The 23,641-nt window shown below is 45.0% G+C and overlaps 1 protein-coding gene across 1 annotated transcript in view; it reads right to left on the reverse strand.

Moving 5' to 3' along the window:
* Positions 1-8,996, reverse strand: part of ENPP2 (ectonucleotide pyrophosphatase/phosphodiesterase 2) — a 71,407-nt gene extending 62,411 nt beyond the window's left edge. Inside the window, exon 1 of the mRNA XM_033082216.2 lies at positions 8,878-8,996. Within this exon, the coding sequence (XP_032938107.1) occupies positions 8,878-8,898 (21 nt within the window). The 5' untranslated portion in view covers positions 8,899-8,996. The remainder of the gene's footprint in view (positions 1-8,877) is intronic.
* Between the last annotated feature and the right edge of the window lie 14,645 nt (positions 8,997-23,641).

Consider the following 23,641-nt stretch of genomic DNA (forward strand, 5'->3'; position numbering starts at 1 on the left):
TTAAAAAATTTCCAAGTGCTAGTCTCTCCCCTACAAGTAAAATGTGGATATAATTAATACTGTTTACTTTATTTTCTTTGCAAACAAAAGTTTCTGTTTGTTTGAAATACTTCTTTTCATGTTTTCAGCACTTGGATCAAGAAAGAAATATTTTAATTAATATCTTTCTCCAAGTTAATCTAAAAAAACCCCACTGATATTTTCAAAACAGCAAAATCCTATTTGATTTCAGTTTAAAGAGATATGTCACTAGGAATATTGTTCTCAACTTGCCTGCAGCTGAGGCTTTGGACGTGCTCTGCAGCATCAATACTTCTGCAGAAAGATCAAAGTGGGTTCAGGCTGGAAACAGAGGATTCCCACAAAACAAGCAGGTACATGCCTTCAGGTAGGCACATTTTCCTCCTGGTTCTACATATAAGAGGCATCTAATGCTGAAGTATTGGCTGGTGTTATGTGTGTTTTCACCTATGAAAGCTTTATTTTTTTGGCATGGTAAATGAATGCATGAACATAGAACAGATCTTGGCAGTATTGCAGTTAAGACAAAAAAAAAATAAAAATCTGAGGGCCTTCTGGGGCTTGAATTTACTGCACATGAGCATGAGCCTGACTCAAGCAGATCTATTTTATTTGCATAAGGACTGCAGATCTACACCACTAAATGCAATCAGTCCAGCACAAAGAGAAGGAAATCCTGAAGAAATTAGGACAGCTGATGAAGAAGAGATGTACTCTTAAAGAGAAAAAACCCACAATTATTAAACACTGCCTAAACTGCCTGATCTAATTCACAGGCCACAGGAACATTTATGTGGCAGAGGGTACAATAGGAACTGTCCAGGCTTTTATTCATAGACAAACAGATGTAATGGGGACACAGCTAACATGTTAACAAGCTTAATCCCATCTGCAGCCTCTTTTTGGGTGTACTGATTTATCTCATAGTTGAAAGACACATCTTTTTAAGCTATCCTTAGCTGTTGAGAGGAGTGAGGTATTCCAATACCTTGGAAATGCTGGCTTTTCTGCCCTTTTCCTTCAGAACAGAAATAAGCCCAGCAAGGAGAATCCAGATACCTAATGTCTACCACGAGTACTGGCAGACTGGCAAATCCTTGGTATTTATTCCATACTCTCAACCCATCCATTTCTAGAGATACACTGCAAATCAAAACAGGTTAAAAACTTCCCTTCCTTTGGCAGGTTTGACAGTTGGATGAGTTTCCTGCCCTCGTCCTCAGCCCTGGCAGCAGTGAGACACAGGGAGCTGCAAACTGCTGCTGCTTCCAAGCCGGGCACTGTAACTGAGGAGCATCCGTGGGCAGGGGAGCGGGGAGGGGGCAGGGACAAGCTCTGCTCTCCCCCCACTCCCTCTGCTCCCAGGGGAGCGGTGTCACTGCAGCTTTCACTGAGCACCCTGCGCTTCTCAACAGGCATCTGCTGCTGCCTGCTGTAGTGGCACAGCACAAAAGCCTAACACAATCACATCTTGCTTTTTGGGTCATTTCAGACAGATGGGCCACTTTCCAAGCATCACAAATTTTCCTAAGTTGAAACATGTCACCACAAGTTCAGTTGAAGGTCACTTTTTTTTTTCTGATTTCAGCTGAGTGCAAAGATGACAAATGTAAGTACAAAGGGAAAAACATCCTGTTGGAACAGTACTCCCTGTTTTTGACAAGTGAGAAAAGTATACACAACATTTCAGCAACAAAACAATGTGATCCATTGCTGAATGACTATTTTTAAAACCCATATTATAATGTGTAACTGAATAAATTTCAAAGTCTGCAGGAATGCAATATAAAAATAATGAAGAAAAATGCTAGTAATCAAAAATATGCAACTCTGCATGGGTTTGCATAAGGATTATCAGGGGGTTTTAGGCAAATACTTTTTTCACTTTCTCAGCATAAAACTTTGGAAAGGAATAAAGTATTTTTTCTAATAGATTAAGCAAGTAAACTGCAGGGAAAGTCAGGTCACTTAAATATTAATAGATTTCTTCATTATTTTAAAGCAAATAATCTTACTGAGTTACGTTTTGTTTAACTCATATGTTGTTTTTTTATTTAGCAAAACAACACTTAGAGAAAGGAACAGTTCATTGGTTTAGTGATTGCTGACTGCTATAGACCAGCTCTGCTTTGCTCAGCCTTCAGAGAAGGCTCCCCACCCTGGTAAATGCCCTTTTCACAGCAGACAAGACTAAAACCAGCTTAAAATTATACTTGTTGAATATTCCATGGCAGAGACAGATGTTCCTGGGCATCCACAGAGAGCCTGCAAAACTATTTAATTTATTATCTTTTCACTGTCCATGGCTAGCCCTTCTCCAAAACACTGAAACCAAACAACTTTGATGGCAACATCTGATCCAACCCATGTAAAAAAGACTTGAGCAAACTGCTGCTTTGGTGAAGAGAGCAGGGACAGCAGGTGCTGGAGGCTGTCCCTTCAGCTGGCAAAGGAGATGTGGTGTGCAAGCTCAACATTTCAGTCTTTTGTGAGAGGAGGAACACTATAATTAAATCACCTCTAAAACAAAAAAAAACACCCAACACATTTTGGGCAAAGAAACCAGGATGGATGATGGAAAGAGGCAAGGAGCAGCAGCATGTTCAGGTGACAGCTGAAGTCATTTGAAGAGGAGCACCCCTACCACTATGTGAATTGAGTGCCATCTGCACCAAGACAGAGCAGGAGCACAAACTTCCTCTGTGGTAGCTTAAGCTGTGAAAGCTGGTGTGAAAATGGGTGTGGGACTATAACCTCATGTTCATATCCCTGCTTGCTGGGAGCCTAAATCTGCTGAAGCATCTGCTTGATCCTGCAAATAATTCAAGCATGGTTTTTGAGGGTACTAAATTAAAAAAAAAAAAAAAAAAACAAAAAACAAAAAACAAAAAACAAGAAAAACCCCAAACACTAGGAAAACTTTTGTAACTTCCTACTCTGATGCATTATAAATAAAATAAAAAAGTCAAACTCCAAACCCCATTGTATGAGGGAAGGTGGAAGTACAGTCAGACTGCAGGACAGAAGGCACAGGGGAGAGGCACAGGAAACTTCTGGAGAAGTGACAGATTCAGCACACAAACCAGGCTCGACGCTGTCAGGACAGCACAGTAGATGAAGGGTATCCAGTGTCCCATTACTGTCACAGCCACCTCCTGCATCTGTGGGGAATGCTGGGCTGGCTTGACAGACAAATGGGAGGGCAGAAAAAGACATGTTAGTGTTGAGGGTGAAAAGAGAAAAAATATATTAGGAAAATATATATATTCAGAGACTCCAAAGGGGAATCTGATCCTTGTTCCTGCTGTTGTGGGGTTTGGAAGGAGGAAAACATCCTTGTGATCTCTGCCCTATTGATAATGCTCTTTGTACTCTACTGCACAAGTCCATTATATGTTAGGGAATATAAAAAAAAGTAGAGCATCTTTAGGCACTGAATGTAGGCAGTCAAGCACAAATGACCTGAGTCAGTGCGTTTGGACTTGGCAGCCAGCTGGGACTAAGACCCTTCAGGTTGTTTCCTGTAAGCAAGGACTTAGATACGCTGGTACAATCCTGTCATTTACAAGGAATATACAAAGAAATACTGTTCCCCTGAGCAGGGAAAAGAATCCTATTATTCCGGATATCCAAAAGGCACTTAAGGGCTTCTTACATTTCTCCCAGATGAAGGGACATCAGCTCCAAGGGAATTTCAGCCTGTCTTACAGCATTGCCTCTATTCAAGCTGGAGGGGTGACCCTTGCTTGGGTTTACCTATTGTCTTCACTGCCGCTTTAGCTGCTTAGCCTCAGCATGGAAAGAAATAAAAAGGTGATGGCAACTTAATTATTTACAAAATATTGTTTCATCAGGACATTTTCTCTTACCCTCATAATGACTGCATTTTCATCCACTGGATGTTTATGATTGTCCCAGCCAAAATTCAAAGAGCCATTGAGGAATGCCTGAAATGACTGAGGAAGCCATACCTCTCTTCTAGTGTCACCTGGTGCAGGTACCAGATTGTAGCAACAAACTCACACTCCTCTTTCTCCAAAGATGGCTGAACCAAGCTGTGAAGTCTTTAAATATTGCTCTGACCGTCCTTCACTGGTCCTGATACAGATGAGTGCCAGTTCCCACCATCCCATTCACACCTGAGGCCAATGCTGACACACCAAGCCGTGGGCTGGTGCTGCTGGAGGGGCACAAATTTGTTGCAGTCTTTGCAATTGCAGTCAGAGTTTCCCTGTCCCCTTTGTTGGTAGCTCCAACAGTGAATTTGGTGCAGGGCTGGTCCCCCTTTTCCGCTACCACAACACAAGTTCCTCACCACCAACCTGCCCCAGCTCCAATAACCCTTGTTCCATTTCCCCATTCTCCTGTCACAGGCCAGAAGAGGTTTTTAAGTTGTCATATTCATCAACAGCAGCAGGGACATACAACTAATGCTACTTTAAATATTTTTCAGCAGGGCAAAATATACAGCAACAGGTTCAGATCCACAAATGTCCTGTGGATAGTAACTCCTACCTTGGAATTCACTTCAGCATCTTTGCCCTTTTCACTGCCATTTGTCATGAGTGCTGGTGCATCCTGCTGCACCAAAATCTCCTGCCTCAAGGACTAGCACTTAAGTTAGGCAATTATGCAGAGCCCAGTTGCTGTAGTCAACTAATTGAAAATTCAGGGTGTGGGATGAGGTGTCCCGGGGCTGTGTTCTCCCCTCTGCTTTGTTATGATGTTTACAAAACAGCTGAGGGAAGTGTTCCAATCCTGTCCCAGGTTTGCACTGGGCTCTCTGTAAAACCTGGAGTGATTCCCTCCATTTCAGAAGTCCTGACTTTGCTGCCTCTGAGAACCTTTTATTGCAGGAACAGAGCAGTACAATCATCTGTCCTTCAGGTTAACACATTTTCCCCTTGCAAATTATCCACTTTTGGCAAAAGAGTGACGGTGGGATGGTTTGTGCATAAACACAAGGGTATGGATGTGTCTGGGAACAGGCTAGTGCTGGCATGTGTAGCCTGGCAGCCTCAGCAGCTCATCCTGCCATGTCCTGGCAGCCACCTCCACTCCCACATGTGTCAATACAGAGCCAGAAGTTTGAAATTTGGTATAGATCAAGAAGCCTGCATGAGCAAAGCATTATTACCCAGGACAATCCATACATCCCAACTTCTTTGAGCACCACAGGTATAAGAGGCAGGACCTCAGCTGAACATGCCATTAAAGCAAGCAGCAGGGAACAGAAATCTGTGAAGGGAATAAAATGTGAAATAAAATGTGACATTCCAGTGAGGGGGATGGAAGGCGTGCTGCAGGAGGGAGGGCTTCAGGAGAATGGCAGGAGCAACTCTGGCTGTGTCTCACCAGTGGTGTTTCTGCAGGTTTCTACTTCAGATGACATGGGAGGAAAAAATTAAGTTATGGACAAGGATGGGTTTCCAAGAACTTCGTCAAAATAAAAAAGGAAGATAAAATTGGTGAAGAGCTAAGTGACAGAAAAGCCACAGAGCTCTTCAAAACATGAAGGCTTTCAGATTAAAATTTTTAACTAGCCAAAAAAATACCTGGAAACAGAATAACAGAGCATGAGAATCCAGAAACACGTGCAGTAGTGCACAATTTGGAGAGGCTGGGGCTGCCAGGGCCCAGGCACAGCTGTCCCGCCACAGAACGGCCGCGGCCCTCACGAGCCCCTCACGAGGCCGAGATGGCGGCGCCTCGGGTAGGACAAGAGCAGGGTGAAAAGCACCGTGCAGGTAGTGATGAGTGAGGGGAAAGTAAGAGAGCAGCTCTGTGGACACCAAGATCACTGAGGAGGGAGGGGAGGAGGTGCTCCAGGCAGGGATTCCCCTGCAACCCCCAGAAGATACCTTAGTGAGGCAGGTTTGTCCTGAAGACCCTGGCCTGTGGAAGTCCCGCAGTGGGGCAGGGCGATGTGGAGCAGGAGGGAGCAGCAGAGAGGGGCTCCTATGGACTTGTCATCCCCCCAGTGCTGCCTGGGATGGTGGGGACAGGTGGAGGAACCAGGAATGAAGAACTGGGAAAAGGGGAAAGAAAGGTGCTGGTTCAAGTGTTTAATTTGCTTCTCACTATCTAAGTCTGTTTTAAATAGCAACAAATTGAATTCATTTTTACCAGGTTGAGTCTGTTTTGCCCGTAACACTAATTGGGTACGTGACCTCCTTGTCTTTATCTCAATCCATAAGCTTTTCCATCTTATTTTCTCCTCCTGACCTGTTGAGGAGGGGGAATGAGAGAGTGAGCATCTGGCAGCCAGACAAGGCCAGCCCAACACAGCTTCCTAGTGAAAATCTGTACAAGAAACTATGAAGTTGGGTAAACAAAGGACAAGACAAGACTTCTGAGACTTCACAAGAAAAACAGTATGGAAGGAGGGCATGAAGCCCTGCAAAGAAATGAGAAGAAAGCAGCTGGCTGGAACTGTGTTGAAGAGCAGGTATCTGGGGACACAATCTCCCAGCCATGGACACAATCTATCTGCAATAGGAGGAAAGTTCTCTCTGGCTTAGGGCTGAGAGGACAGGAGCTGAGCACACCTGCTATTATCTTGTATTTTTAAGCTCTTTTTATCCAATTTTTCACATACGACACTATCAACTAGAACTTCTAAGTGATTAGTCACTTCAATGTTTTGAAACATGAAGCCTTCTAGGACAAAAGACCATTCACCATGAATTTTTCTCATGGAATTTAAATAACTGCACACAATAAGAAAATAGTTCTCCAATGGTGATAGAGCCAATACGTATTTATTTTTACATTTATGTATTTTTTGTGTACCGAAGTGACAGTGACCCTGTTCTTTTTATTCTAATTGTGTGGAGGACACACAATTTCACGGGTTTTGAAACAAAGAGAGCCTGTGAGATCATTTGGTCTGGCTCCCTACAAACACAGTTGTCATCTCACTCGGTGATGAGCACAGGGGAGGGTGCATCCCAGCTGGGCTGGTGTGGGTGGCATGGGGACACCTGTGCTGGGAGGCTCAAAACCTCTCATCCAGCAAGGTGTGGCACAGGTCAAGGATCTGCCAGATTTGTAAGCACTTGAAAACCAATTTGTGTTACTGGTGTGTCAGCAATATCAGGTTCTGATGTGTTTCCATGAGTGGTCTGGGGAAGTGCCATAAATGAGCACTTCCAACAGCACATGGCAATTCAGCACTGCCAGGGGCAGTCTAGTGCACCGTCCTTCATTCAGTTCTCACAAATATTCACTATCTCCACTTTCAGTTCAGCTAATGTCAAAGGATTCATTTGGCACCCTTTGGTAAAGGCTGCAGTGCAGGCACTGCTATGAACAGCTCCAGTTTTCAAGAATGATGCTGACATATCTTCAGCTGTCTGGCATTCAAACTCAGCTGGCATCCTTGATAAATAATTGGAAACCTCCTTTCTGCAGTGACATTAAATTCACAGGTCAACCTTCATATTACAACCTCTGAAATAAGCTAAGATTTTGTAGAATAAATATTACTACACAAATGGAGTGCTATTTCATTTTCTTAACATCTTATACAGGCCAGCCTTCTAGGAGGAAACATTTCTCCAGCCTTGCAGCTTCATGAGGAGCTGTTAATCTAAAAATGTCTCGATCTGTCCCTGAACAGGTACAGTGGGTTCTTCGTGGGCAGCCAATCTTAGGGTCACAGTCTCCTTTGCTTTCTTTTAGGTACAGGCAACCCCCCAGTATCTGTCCCTCTCCACCAGGCACAGCCAGTGCTCTCTGCCAGCCCCAGCCCACCTCCCCAGCACCCCACCACACCTCCAGTGGGGAGGGCTGGAGCGCTCTTGAAGGCAGAAGCACACTTTAGGCAGAACCTCAACACTCCTGATATGCCCTATTCCCCTTTTCTGTTTTTCATTGGACAAGTCAGTGTCCTGATCCCACTTACAGAGCTCCAAGTTTCCATCACAGATGTGGTGGCAATAAAGAACAGTGTGCACAGCACTGACACATGCTGACAGAAAGTTTGCATAGATCAGCAGAAATTAGAAGTAAATCATAGTCAAAGTCTAAGCAAATCAAAAGCAAAAGAAACTTGAAAGAAGGACCCAAGACTAATACTTGAAAATTAGAATAATCAAAATCATTATGAGTTCATTATGAGTAGGGAAACTACAAGGCAATGCAGCATTTCATTGCTCCTTGCCTCTCTAATCAGCACTTTACAGTTGTGGCATAGGGAGTTATGGAAAAAAATACAGATACTTGAAGTGTTACCACCCTGATTAAAGAATTCCCTATATTTCCCCTGGAGAAAAAGGCTTAGGGAGAGGTACCTGGAACAGGAAGCTTATTGAGATAGATTGCCTTGAAGCCCAGGACTTTACCCGTGAAGCTCCAGACACTGGAAATTTTAATATAAATCAAAAGCCAAGTAGGAGTTCTAAACTCATATTCATGTACTTGCATAATATTAATACTGTAGGAGGTAAATATAAACAAAACACAAGATATGCTCATGTCTGTGCTGGATGCCAATTTTGATATTGCTATAAGGTAAGAATATATATGAGAAGCAGTTTATATTAAAAAGGTTAAGAGAAGAGATCACTTCAGGAGGCAAAACAAGCTATACAAGAACCACTATGGTTTCTAGAATACATTTTCTTCTCTGTGCATTAAATAATATTTTCTCTTTTATTATGAATCAGGGGGCTTCCAACATCAAGCCCGAATGCATTTTGGAAGGACCTCCTACTTGCCAAATCCCAATCTGAATTGCATTTTGCAAAACCGCATTCATGCTGACTTTGCTTGTAATGATATTTATTTAAGGCTACTTTGGCAAGCCAGGAAAACACGCAGGGCAGAAGGGGAGTGCAGATGCTCCTACCGTACCAGCGAGTCTTTTTTCTCCATGCCTGAAGCTCAGTGTGGAAACTGCGCCTGGCCCCGGCAGGAGCGGCTGGGCAGATGCGCGGGGCCGGGAGTGTCCCGGGAGATCGGGGCTGCCCCGGCCCGCGAGTGTCCCGGGGCTGCCCCGGGCCCGGCCCCGGTGCACAGCGGCTGAAGTCAGGGTGCCAGCTGCCCCGGCAGGACAATGGCTCCATTGGGAGATGGCTGCGGGACAAAGGCGCTGCTTTCAGGAATGATTTTATATGCATACATGTGACCTTTGCCTGAAATGGCTCTTTGGAAAGTGTCCCTGTCCTGAAGCTCTGCTTTCAAATGCAGAACTCTCGGGCGCTTGCTTAATCTGTCCTTTCCCGCCCCCCGCTTTTTATTTTGTGCCATAGATGCCTCAGGAGAGGTCATGTGCAGATAACAAGGTGGTGCTGAGCTTTTCATCATCATTTAATAGAGCTATTCAGTAAAGGACAAGATTACTTTCTTCACTCTGCAAAGTCCTTCACCAGGATTTGCTATCTGGAGTGCTTTTTCTGCTGTTAGTTTAACTACAAAACCAGAGCACCCCAATTTCCAACCCCATGCCTTGAGCCAGCCTCCACTGGCTGGTGCTTCCAGACATGTCCAAGCTCAGGCCACCTTTGCTAGAGTCCATATAATTTTAAATTTATGCATCCAGATTACAAGAGCAGGGCCCTTGGATTTTTAATGTATTGGAGCAACTTACTTATTATAAATAAATTTATTATAAACTAGTTAATTTTAACTGTGATTTTAAAGTGTTTTGAAGGCTTCTTACTTGAATGGCTGTAAAATAGTGGGTGTCAATACGCAACATGCATGAAATCCAAATATCTTGCTAGCTGGGCTGGAGGTGGAGGAATGAAGACATAATTTATCACCTTTACCTTGGGATACAGCAGTGAATGCTACAGGTGAAGTGATGGGCCCTAACAGTGATTATTTACTAGGGAAAGAAAACAGCAGTGTGAGTCTCAGGTTAGCCAAATTTTCCTTTATAAGACCTTGATTTTTGCTGTTTATTGCTCTGCAAAATTGTATTTGCACTGATATTTTTGTGCTGAAAAGAGTTGAGAGTTTTTAATCTATTTTTAGTTTAGAGCAAAATACACCAAACATTTTTGAGATTAAAACAAAGAATATGTTCTTTTCTATACAAATGTTAACCAAAATTATCTGTCCTTTCCATAAACAGATCTCAGGCTGAAATACCCTGGAGCAACAGACCAGATTTTGGGGACCAGGGAAGAATGGCCTTTGTCAAATGAATACATTCATTCATTGCTACCAAATTCCATACAAATTTTGTCAAGTTATAAATCTTTACAAGATCTTTGTGTATGCTGAGCACTGCGTGCAACTCGCTCACACAATGGCTGAGCTCTGGAGATCATCTTCTCTGGGTGTCTTTGAGGCCCTTACTGACCATGGGTCACGCTGCAGGTTTATTTCAAAGGAAAGGAGTTTTAAAAGGCTCTCACAGCCCAAGCCAGATCCAGGAGAGTGGTCATGGCTGTCTGTCATACACCACTTCCTCAGCACAGCTGCACACACTGCCCACGTCTCTCCCATTAAAAGTATAGTATTGAGCATGCCGGGAAAGCAAATTTCTTGTGCTGAAATAAATCCTAGCCCACCCCCCAAAAAACTCCAAACCCCACTGTGAAATCTCACCAACCATCCTCCCTGCTCCCTAAAGTGCCTTCCTTCAACATCAGTCTTTCAGGAGAGGAAAGATTGAAAAGGAAGACAAAAACAAAGCTCTGAGGAACTGTTGCACAGGTAGCAGGTCCTGTATGATAAATGGAACAGGGCTGCTGTGGAAAGACAGCACAGAGCACCTGATAGTGCACAGAGAACACAGAAGCAGACAGATTTCAAGTGCTTGAGGAGTATTGAAAGTACAAAGAATTTCAGATACCAATCCAGTTAGAGTACTACAAGTAATGAATGCAAGCAAATTAAAATAGACATATATTCTGCTAATAATATCTAAACACAAAATATCTAAGCAAAGGGAGCAAAAAATTACCAGAGAAGAAGAAACAAATTAGCAAACACACAGATCCCCAACTCATAGCAGGCTGTTCCCAACACTGTGCCCCCAGGTAAAAGAAGATGCATCTCACTTGGCTTAGAAGCTCGTGTGCAGCCTGCCATGCCATTGACATCCTTTTGCTCTCATCTCACTTGAATATAATTTTTGGGTTTTTTTCTTTGATTTTAGCTTATCACTTTTAATTATTTGTTGCACCATGAAAAAGAATCTATACTACAGCAGAGGGGCTTAAACTTATTGTCACAAGTGGTCTGCTGAACAAAGACATGTCTACATTATAAACGAAATTATTTCTCCACATTTACAGAGTTAATATATATACCTGTATTTGGAGACAAGCTCAAGCTTTCCTACTTAGTCTCACTTCAGCATGGTTTGCAGGAACTGGCAAGATTTATCATTTCCCAATATATTCATTGCACTCTAAAAATATTTTGGTCAATCTTGACATCAGTTTAACACCACAGCATTCTCGGACATACAGCTACTCACTTTTGAGTCATACTCTATTAAATAAATCTTAGGCAACTCTCACTCTGTATAAACACATTCAGGCTATTTAGCAAAACAGATGCTGCTGTCCCTAGGTGTCATGGGGAGCAGTGGGTATTGCTTTAGCTAATGCTTCCTCAGAATTAACTACCACAGTTCAAGCAGGGGCAGTGACCTGGGGCACAGGGGTACACAGTGATAGAAATGGAAGCCAGTGCCTGTCCTGAAAGGCTTTGGGAATTGATTTCTACCCAAACCCACATAATTTTTAAATGTGTATGCATAAAGAGTTATTTAAGATCCCTAAAAGGCAATCTGTGCAATGCCACCACCACTCTTTTACAGGTTGTGGCCATCACTGCATTTCCACAGAATCATAGAATGGTTTAGGTTAGAAAAGACTTTAATATCCAATCTGCACCTGCTCTCTCTCAGTTCGAAGCCATTTCTCCTTGCCCTATCACTACTCACCCTTGTGAAAATACCAAACAGCCTCTCCCTGCAGCATACCCTCAGTGAGCTGTGTTGGATCTGCTTTCTGGACATGGCTTTAGGCAGCAGCAAGGCACAAGTTGCTCAGTTCAAAGCAGGGCTGCACCTGCACAGGTACAGATGGATGTAAGAAATTTCAGACACCAAGGTCTTATTTTGACCATCCAAATCATCCAAACTAATGAAAACAAAAGTGATAACTTTAAAGATATGCTAGATTTGGAAATTAGTATTCAGGAATTTGATTTTACAACAAATGCACTGAGGAGAGTACTCACTGTAAGGGGCATAGGCCCATACTTTCATGTGTAGCTAAGGTTAATGAAAACAATAAAAAATATTATTTCTTTTTCAATATTCAGAACACATAGGAGTAAAGATTTTACAAGCTCAGCTTTAAAACAGCTGTTCTCCTCATCAGAATCAGAAATCTGAACATCTCTTGATCTTGTGCAATCAGAGGGAGTAGCCATATAATTAAATCAGGCCACACATTGAGCAACTATATATGGATTTCTGGAGCTAACATTAAGATCCTATTTTTAAAAGCTGTGTTTACAGATATCCCAGTGTGCTAGAAATAAAGACCTTTTAAACATAACTCCTTTTAATCCCTGCACTTACTGCACTCATTTAGAAAGTATTGATGCAAATAAATTCATCAGAAAAGTATACTGGCAGCTTGATATGCCATGGGAATTACAGCACTAAAATCAACCATAAAAACCAGTGCTTCACGAAAATTGCACTGCAGATAGTCATGAATAAAATAAGATTGTGACTTACAAGAAATATACAGCCCCTCCTCCTGTTAATCTGTTCCATATTTGATCACTGAGCTTGCATTGCAGTTGAAAAATATCCTGGGGGACTACTTAGTGTACAGCCTAATCCAGCCATCCACCCCCTGCAAAGTACAACCTCATGTGGTTTTGTTTCATTAGGAGTTCCTCTGCAGCTCCAATGACCCAGCTCAGTTTCACCTCCAGCAAACAGGTCTGAGCATGAAGAAATAGCTTCTGTGGCCAGAACTGAGCAGAAATATGTAATTCTGTACCAGCATAATTGCACGAGCTGAACTAATGGAAAAAACATACTTTGTCCAGTTACCTTCTAGGCATGGCTGGAGTTACTCCATCTGCAATCTGAATGGATTATGTGGTCTTGTATCTCTGACTTTGCCTTGGCATATTTTCTTGTTCTTAACCCTTCATTGACAGTATTACAGCTACATAATAGCTATGTTCAAACTCCAAAGGTTTACCACTCCTGTTAAATAATGTTTTTTATTTCCATTAGACTGCTCCCGCCAGTAGGGATGTTACAGTGTCCTTTATCTTTAGTTAAAGCAAAAACATATCCTCCCTCTGAAAAGTCATCAGACCTAGAGCTTCTAAAAATCATCTGTCAATCCTCTTTTCCTGGGCTCTGTTAACCACAGTACACCAGTGTACGAGAAGTTATAAAATATCACACCTTTACAAACCTGCACCAGCAGGATCCACCTCTGTGAGGATGTCTGCCATGGGGAGTTTGGGATGGAAAACAAATGGCCATAAACTGTAGCCAGGGGTACATGTGTGTGGGGAGATGAAGTTCGGATATGTGAAGAATCATAAAGATCATAAAATAAGGCTTAGTTCTCCCTAACCAGCATGAAAAGACTCTGCATGGGCTGCAGTTTTCCTCTGAGAGAGCTAGAACTGGCTGAGATAGCTCACAGCTTTATCACCTTGGCCGTCATGCAGGGCACTCCAAGCCCTGGATAAGGCCAGCAAAGAGCCACAGGGAAGAACAGAACATTACCAGCATCAGCCAAGATCCTGCTCCATGGGTTGAGGGCTGACCATGGCTCCTTATCTACCTGCCTTATCACTAAGACATTGCTCTCTACACCTTCAATCCTTCTCTTCTACCACTTTTCTTGTCCCAAGCTAAATCCCTTATGCCCTATCCCAAATAATATCTCTTTAACACAATTACAGCTCCACCTAATTTTGAAGTTCCTGGTCTTATACAATATGTATGAGTGAAGTCAAGTTTTACATCCTGAACAAGATGCACAAATTTCTCAAATTAAATAGTAACTCACAAATTGTAGCTAGGGACCAAATTAATAAAATCCCTAAAGAAGGGAACACAATAAATTTCAAGGCTGCTTTTGCCTACTACAGAAAATTCAGTGTTGAACTCTGACTACGAAGGCTTGACAAGAGATGCTGCACTAGGAATGAGGGTTGTGAAAGTTAAATAAAAAAACCCCAACTTTTTGATTACACGCACCCAGATGCTAACACCAACCCATAGGTGACAGTAGCCAACAAAAATAGCCACAAATACAGCCAACATATCCTAGAGAACAGAGAAGTAAAGCAACTCCAGGTAAGGCTTACAGAGGAACGAATGGTGATTTCCAAGGGTCCCGCTACAGGGCAGGGTTGAAAATACACATGGATTTGCAGTTGATACACCAAGACCAGCCTTTGGAGCACAGTCAGGAATTCTGACCACCCACCATCAACTGTGCCAGCAAGAAGCTGCTGGTCCAAGCTGTGACATGACCTGCGTTGTTGATGTGGTGTTTGTAATTTAAGATCAGTGAGTTGGCCACCATTACTACAGAGCTTGGAATTTCATCTTCCTGAAAAGAAAATTGAGTCTCCAGAGAACATAAACATCTCAGTCTTTCTGGGGCAGGGGAAATCGGATACATTTTTTAGAAGTAAAATCAACAACAACAACAACAACAATAATAATAATAATTTCCTATTTCTTACCACCTCCAGTTGGGGTGTAATAGCAATTTCAGGTGATTGAAAAACTAGTCTTTGTGTGAAGATCCATTGTGAGAGGAAGCTACAAGCCCAACTGCAACATGGACTAGGGCCTTACAAGCGCTAGATTGAGCAGGTATCAATCACAGTGACAGGTGCTCCTGCATTGAAATTTACTCAGTTCTGGGGAAAAAACCCCAGGAGTGAACTGGCTTGTTTAGCTTTGGATGCTGCAGAGAGGAATAACTGCGCAGGGAAGGTTTTTAGGCTGCACAAATCAATTTTACATACAACTACTTGAGAATTCTAAAAGAACTTGTTTGTTCACAAAGCTTAGTTTATATTTCTGCTTACAATTTATACTTCTGTTTTTGATTTCTCCCAACGTTTGTGTCCTTTTTCCAGACCCCCCTGCAAGTCTTTATTCACTAAAGCTTTCAGAGTTTTGTTTTTGTTCTAACGTTTTTGCCTTCTAAGTTGTTTTTTTTATGATGTACCACACTGAGTGCTATAACAGCCTGTGAGGGATAGTTTCTAAGAAGAATAAATTATGGGCATTAATACAACAAAGCGCAGAGCTTTTGAACATTTGGTTTCAACGTGGAAAGATTCTCTTTCATATGAGAATCATGTTGAGGATTTATTTCTAGGGGATTTTTTTCTGCTGTTAAGATCTAACGAAGCAGTATTCTACTGAAGGCTTGTTTTTTTCCTTGCACACTCAGTCATGGTTATTGCAGAGCTCTTCTGCTGTTTCTCATTTCACTGCAAGGTACCTATGTGCATATGAAAGGTACACTGTGCAGGGTTTGCTTTCAAGTTTTCCATTAAGTGGGGGGAAGGAGGGTATGGGGGTTTTGTTTTAGCTTCTTTTGTGGAGAGAGATTAAGGGAAGGATACGGAAACCAGGGGCAAAGTAATTCTTTAAATAAATCCAGATCTCCCGTCTGTAAACACATGCCAACCAAATATACAAATTACGGCAAATTGGTTGCCTGTGTGCACAACTAGGCTCATGCTAAAAACTAAGAACACTGTAAGCATGAGTTAGAACATTTATTTGGACCTCCTTGAAAAGTCTTCCTTTCAGTAGGTTCAATCCTGCAACTTAAGTAATTTAGCTCTCATGAGTAGTCCCATTGACTAAAAGCAGGGCCTGGATTTACAGGGTCACCTAAACCAACAGAGGAGTTTTGAATGCAACATTTTCCCATAAGTCACTTCCCATTATACGCTTTTGCCACCTGGACTCCATCTCCTTAAATCTGCTTTATTGGTCCCATATGCTTTTATTCCATGAAGTGCTCGAGCTTTGATGGAATGGAAGGGACACAAGCAAGCACCAAGCAGCTTTTCTGAGCTGGAGCTGCAGCCGTGCTCCCAATTAATGCCTCCATTCATAGAGCTGTGTCCCCGCACTGCACACAGGGAACAGCCTCCCACTTGTAGCGGCCAAACATGCTGGCTTTCTCTTCCAAATCTGCTCACAAAATCCACTGCGTCATGGCTGCCTCCAGCTTGCAGCTCTGTGCCGGTGTCCCATGGGGTTTGTTCCCTCCTGTGCCCAAGAGCAGGATCTCACCTGCAGCCCTGCAGATCTGGAAGCTGGCAGCCCCAGCTGGCACCACTGCCCCTTTCTTGTACCAGCTACAGCTCCCATTTGGCTCAATTTAGTTCTTCAAAAGGCACAAAATACTTTTCTCCCCCTGATATTGGTTGGATCTTGTTTCTGGCTTTTAGCAAACTGACTCACCAGATCCAGCTGAGCCTCTGGGCTGATTCTCAGGAATCCCCAGAAATGGAGTGGGAGGAGGACAGGACCACCACATTCAGAAGCCCTGTATTAACTAACTGTAGAATTATACATGAATTAGGGAAGACAGAGACATGGCTCTATCTATCCTTCTGGCTGCATATCTCCATACACCTTCTCCTTTTTGTCTGCATTTTACAACACAAAAAATGTAAGAAAATATTTTGGTGCAGATTTCCTGAAAACAATGGCAGTTTTTGGATGTGGACAGATTTTTAGCAGTACCTAAATGTATTTCAAAGCTGGCATGTTAGCTATACACCTACAGTAATTTCACGACCATAAGGCGCACCGGACTATAAGGCGCACCCCCCGGGAGTCGGCAAAATTTGCAACTTTGTAGATCAGATAAGGCGCACCGGACTATAAGGCGCACTTTTTTTTTTGCCGCAAAGATACGAGCCATGCGCAACAAAGTAACAAATTAGTAACGGAAACCCGAGATCGTGGAGTTTACTGGAAGGAGCACAATTTAGAAACATGTTTCACAGAGTGTAGGCTTTCAAAGGCAGCCCCAGGCGCCCTCCTCGTGCAGTGGGCCCTGGCACTCCCACCTGCCCCTGGTGCCGGCAGGCGTGGCTTGGCGCAGCCGCGGGGCCGCCTCTTCCTCACGGCTCCGTGCTGCCGCGATTCTGTTTCCCCTCGCGGCTCTGCGGAGCCACTGTGCCGTTCCCTCGCTCGGCTCGGTGCTCCTGCCGTGCCGTTCCTTCGCTCGGCTTGACGCTCCTGCCGTGCTGTTCCCCCTCGAGGCTCCGCGGAGCCACCCCCGCGCCCGTCCCCGCTCGGCAAGGCAGCGCAGCCGCCCCAGCGCCTGTCCCCGCTTGGCTCGGCGGCACAGCCTCCCTGGCGCCCGTCCTCTCGGGGCACGGTGGCGTGGGCGCCATGGCGTCTGTCCTCTCCGGGCACGGCAGTGCGGCCGCCCCAGCGCCTGTCCCCTGCTCAGCACGGCGGTGCAGCTGCGCCGGCGCCTGTCCCCACTCGGCAAGGCGGCGCTTCCACCCTTTCGCCCTTCCCCGCTCGGCTCGGCGGTGCAACCGCCCCAGCGCCCGTCCCCGCTCGGCTCGGTGGTGCAGCCGCCCCAGCGCCCGTCCTCTCGGGGCACGGTGGCGTGGGCGCCATGGCGTCTGTACTCTCCGGGCACGGCAGTGCGGCCGCCCCAGCGCCTGTCCCCTGCTCAGCACGGCGGTGCAGCCGCCCGGCCGCCTGTCCCTGCTCGGCAAGGCGGCGCAGCTGTCTCGGTGCCTGTCCCCGTTCGGCACAGCTGCGCGACCACCCCGGCGCCTGTCCCCGTTCAGCAAGGCATCACAGCCGCCCCAGTGCCCGTCCCCGCTCGGCTCGGCCGCACAGCCTCCCTGGAGCCCGTCCTCTCGGGGCACGGTGGCGTGGGCGCCATGGCGTCTGTCTTCTCGGCGGCCGCGGGGGCTCGGCCGCCGCCGCTTCTCGGCGGCCGCGGGGGCTCCGGCGGCGCCGCTTCTCGGTGGCCGCAGGGGCTCCGGCGGCGCCGCTTCTCGGCGGCCGCAGGGGCTCCGGCGGCACCGCGATTCGGCGGCCGCAAGGGGCTTCCCCGCCGCCGCTTCTCGGCGGCCGCGGGGGCTCCGGCAGCGCCGCTTCTCGGCAGCCGCGGGGGCTCCGGCGGCGCCGCTTCTCGGCGGCCGCAAGGGATTTCCCCGCCGCCGCTTCTCGGCGGCCGCGGGGGCTCGGCCGTGGCCGCTTCTCAGTGGCCGCGGGGGCTCCGGCGGCGCCGCGATTCGGCGGCCGCAAGGGGCTTCCCCGCCGCCGCTTCTCGGCGGCCGCGGGGGCTCCGGCGGCGCCGCGATTCGGCAGCCGCGGGGGCTCCGGAGGCGCCGCGATTTGGCGACCGCGGGGGTTTCCCCGATGCCGCGATCCACCGGCCGCTGGGGCTTCGCCGCCGCCGCTTTATGGCGGCCGCAGCGGCTCGGCCGGCGTCGCCTTTTGGCGGCCGCAGGGGCTTCACTGCCGCTGCTCCGATGCCGCCGCCGGGCGGGCTCTGCTCAGGGCTGTTGCGGGCTCGCACTTCTTGTTCCCTCCGCGTCCGGGGCAGGGCCACCCGGGTTCTCGTTTCCCCCTCGCCCGGGCCAGGGCCGGCGCCGCCCAGCTTCTCGTTCCCCCAGCGCCCGTGGTGGCGCCACCCAGCTCCTTGTTCCGCCCAGGCCAGGACTGGCGTTGGCTGCCTCCCTCCCCTCTTGGCTCCTGCCGGCTGTGGCCGCCTGCTCCCGCCCCCGCTTGCGACACGGTGCTCCCGCGGCACCGCCCCCCCATTGCGGCTTGCACTTCCGGTTTGGCAAATTTCGCAACTTTGTCCCTCAGATAAGGCGCACCGGACTATAAGGCGCACTTCCGGGTTCAGGGAAAAAATTTAGTCAAAAAGGTGCGCCTTATAGTTGTGAAATTACTGTACTTTAAAGGTAAAGATATGAACAGTTTGATTATATCATACTCCAGGTCAAAAAGTGGGGGGTGGGAGCTGCAAACTTTGCAATGCTTGACTTGAACTCAAGTGGAAACATCTGAAGGTTTTTGTGGGTGTTTGAACTTCTCAGTGACAGGAATCAAGGTAAAAGCAACTTGATTGTTTCCTTTTATCATGTTCCAGCCTTGATACAAAACCAGGAATTCATTAATTACTTCAGACACCAGTGGGGTTGGATTGGCAGCAGCAAGGAGCTCTGAGCTTTTGACTTATAACTGCTGTGCTGAAAAACTCCTGTGTGTTTCCTTCCTCACGACATGACTCACAAAGAGATTTACGGCTGTGTTTTAACCGCGTGTCAGCGAGCCAGTGCATCAAGATTTACAGCAGAAAATTTGGAGACTTATCTGCAGCTGAATTTTCCCACCAACACCTATTATAATTTATAGTAAGTGTTTGCATATTTAATTAGCTGTATGATGAGATTAAATACGAGAGAAAAGTGGCCTAGATGAAGGAAGCAAGTCAATGGCACTGTATCCCTTCCCATCCCTGCAAAGGGTAAGCAGGACTTGAGTAATGAGATCAGATTTTTTAGCTGCACCATGCTGCTCACAAGCAGCAGGAAGTAGGTGTATAGGAATACCAGGAAATGGAAGTTTATTTGCATGGCCTGAGGTTTTGCTTTAGTTCTTACAGAATCTCTTACCATCAATGCTACTTCTGTCAATTCGTTTTCAACTGGACTCCCAAACATCCCAGCAGAGACAAGGACCCATACAGTAAATTTGAGGTGATCACTTGCTTAGCCACCTTTCACTAAACAAAGAATTTAAAAGCCATTTGTCCAGGGTTGATTGGTTTTGTTTTGATTTTGGCAGTAATGCACTTGTGAGGGGATGCCAAGGAAGAGGCCTGGGGCAGGTGAGAGCTGAACACCTCTATTTTCTTTACATCTCCTAGCACTACATTTCTTGACGGCTCTCAGCTGCTTTCATTACATGGATTCCAGGGAATGAACAGCACAGCAAGGAGTCCCTGTAGGTGGCCTAAGCAACATAGTTTGCCGTTACAGAAATGTGCTTTTTTACTCAGACCTTTTTTCAGCCAACAAAAGCTCAAATCCAGCTAAGGTGATGTCAGCTCCTCCTTCTCACTTTCTGCCTCATGCCTAGAGCATAATCTTGCTCCACAGTTTAAATATGAAACCTTTCATTAGGGCTTTGAGCATTTCCAGTTTAAGTTGTTGCAAGGTCTTTGATGTAGTCAGAAGAGCATATAAAACTCAGACACCACAGCAACCTGCCAAGTTGTGTTCAGCTGAGTTTCTTGCTTCCATTTGGAGTTAACTGTTATGGATCACAGTATTGAAATAAATATATGCCAGACTGCATTAATGAAGAGCTGTTGAGCTCAGAAAACTGCAAAAAGCTCTTTAACACAGCCTAATTTCAGGTTTCAGATTTTTTTTGGTTCATTTCAAAGTTCCAGATCCATTATTCTCAGTACCATGCTGATTCTTATCACCACTTTTGGCTCAAAAGATGAAAACACTTCCAGATTCAGCCTGCTGTGCCTCTGTCATCCCACCCCTAAATTCATTACCTCAGAGAAAAACATTTAATAGAACAAACCTAGAGAAGACTGGCACAAATTAGCAAGTGACAGCACCCATCCTTCTTCCACTTGCTCTTCTTGCCTCACTGACAGTAATTTCCACATAAATTTTAGCATATAAATGTCTTTCTGCAAAAAGCACATTTTACCTTTTACAAGGTATCACCTTCAGAAGACATAATTACTACTAAAGTAGAATTTTGCTGTTTGAACTGTCAGTCCTCATCTTCCAGGGGACCAATACGAATTTCAAAAGTAAAATTAGGCCTAAATATACTTTAAGAGATTATTTTTAGGTGTCTTCCTCCATTCTAAAGGATTTGTAGAACACAATCCCAAGTTTCTTGCTTCCTTTCAAGTTACCTGCAAGACATTCAGGAATTCTTGATGCACAACAAAAAGACAATTTAGGCATAAATGAAATACATGCATAGTAGAAATAAAACAAGGAATATTTTTTAAATAATTATTGGAGCATGTACTCTCCAGCTGAGTTTCACCCATCTATTAATTCAGCTCATACTTTACCAATTAGTGAGTCAGCAGGATCAATGTGGAAATATGCAAATAAATAATACAATATCAAGAGGGTTCCAAGAGTGCTGCCTCTCTCTTGCAAAGCAGCAGCCTACTCTCTCTGATCCCTTATGCTTTTGCCATTCATCTCAGGTTGGACGTAAGATGAAATTGTTAAATCAGAGGCTGGGGAGGATGCCAGACTTCCAAACCCAGGCTGTGAAAGGCCCCCTCTGTCCATTGCAGAGTTTCACAGGGACTGCAGACAGCAGATCTGAGACAGCCTTTCAGGCCTGTCTTTATCAGTCAAATCTCCTCTTGTGCTCTGGAGGAACCCCTGGAGAGACTTCAGCCCCCCAGTTGTGCTGATGTGAGGGGGCTTGGCTGTGTGCACTCCCTGCCAGCCAGACCCAGGCTGCCAAACCTTCCCTTTACACAGACCAGCTCTCAGGCAGCACCAGCCTACCTCTGCTTGCAGGACTTCTGATTCTTGAAAAAGTTTTGATATACAGAAAAATAAAATGCTTGTCAGGAGGAGAAACTAAGCCTCTTTCAGTTTTATTACATTCCTTCTGTTTTATAGGTATGCTTTTTCTTTTTTGTTTGCTTTGCAAAAGACATTATAATATAATAATCAACTGGAAAGAGTTTGCTTTTGATTGCTTTGGATGAACTGCCTTAGACAAACTGTGTCTGAAGTAGAAAAGATTAGTCCTGTATTTACTAACATGCCACAGGCTCAGGGAGAAAAGGAGGGAGTAATCCCTCAAAAAGGGCTGTTTGTTATAAAACCCACCACAAGTAATCAATATACCCCAAAAGAGCAAAGGCAGTGATGGAGCAAACCCTTAATGTGAACCAGACCGAAAACACACAACAATCAGCTTGATGGGTGAAGTAGTGATTTGGCAAATGTTCTGACATTTCTTGCCATGGGATTTCCGGACAGTCATGGTGAAAGTAAGTAAACATGCCTCATCAGAAATAACATTAGCAGCAGGCCCAACAGTAACACACAGCTGGGCTGTTTGTTCAGAGCAGGGATTCCTTCCCTTACCTGATACTAAATCTTACCCTCCATATGGAGCCACAAAGCAGCTTGGATATGAAATTTATATAAAAAGTTCACTTCCATCCAAATACTTATGAGCTGAAGGTGCAACAAGGTGATTGCCAAGTTCACCCTTCATGACAAAACCAAGAGATTCCCTGAATTATTCCATATCCATTGCAAATGTTTGAGGAAACAATCCAGGAGCTGGCACTTTCTGTGTCTCCAGCTCATGCACTTTCCATTACACAGAGAAATTCTATATTTCAGCAACAGGATTACCCAGGCCTTTCTGGAGAATTTTAAGCCAAAACAAATTCCTCACCTAGAAAACAAGAATAAGAGGGTTAAAACATACTAAAGGTTCAAAAAATTGCCAATATGAATTGCTATTCCCATGTAGCAACAGAATCTTGAGTTTTTTGTTTGCATGTCACTGAAGGAACTCCTCCCATCTCTGGGGAGCATGAATTGTGCAGAATGGAGAGAAGCAGAGAAAGGATGTTTCATTTTGTCAAGAGATGCATTCAGTCCCTCAAAAGGGACTATAATACATAAAATCACTTAATAAATCTTCAGCTCAAGAGCTACTAATTAAGGGTTCTTTCAATGTCTACAAACTCAGATGATCTCCTAATGCCCAGCTCTTCTTTCTGATTATCTGCAAAGAGATGTGAATTTTATTGGTGACACCAAACTTGGGGGGCAATTTGAGTCAGTCCCCTAGACTGGAAATCAACAGCAGCAATTGTATACAAAGGTTGGGACTCTTGGATAAAACATCAGGGCCCACAGGGAACATTCCTGCACTAAAGTCAGTGCTTGATTCCAAAATTTGATATTTCCAAGATGGTAAGAGAAATTTTAAGAAAACAAGACCATCACTCAAAGCATGACAGAGGCTGTTACAACATCATCTCCAACAGGCATTAATGCTGAGTTTTAAACACTGAGTGCTGGGGTTTGATGCAGCTCCAGGAAAGTGCTATGCTAAGCTTCGATGAAGATGTGCTAAATTTGGAATATTGTCCAAAGAGAAAACCAATTACATTCACCAAAAGTCCATCTAATGTTTTATAATGACCGTAAAACAGACAGATTTAACAGGGTGTGGCAAGTAGCCACTGACTTGACTCGAAGGCCACCAGCCAAATACAAAAAGTGATCAAGTACTGAGAAGCCACATGGTGTTCAACAAGCAGCACAAGGCTGAAGGGAGTTTGAAGTATGGCTGAGGGACAATCTCCTGTCTAATGCAGAAGGAGTTCTCAGCTGGTTTTGTGCTTCTCTGCTACCAAGGACCTGATCAAGACAGCAACCAGTTCTGTGTTGTAGAAGACATCCAATGTAGGCCAACAATTCTCCTGCACTTTTTAGAATATTCATATCTCTGCAACAACCAGCTTTAGCATGGTTTTAGGGTACCAGCATTATCACCTAAATGCAAATACATCATTCAAAATATACTCCAGGTCACCCAGACTAGGAT

Source organism: Catharus ustulatus, chromosome 1 (genome assembly GCF_009819885.2).
Source record: "Catharus ustulatus isolate bCatUst1 chromosome 1, bCatUst1.pri.v2, whole genome shotgun sequence".
NCBI lineage: Eukaryota > Metazoa > Chordata > Aves > Passeriformes > Turdidae > Catharus > Catharus ustulatus.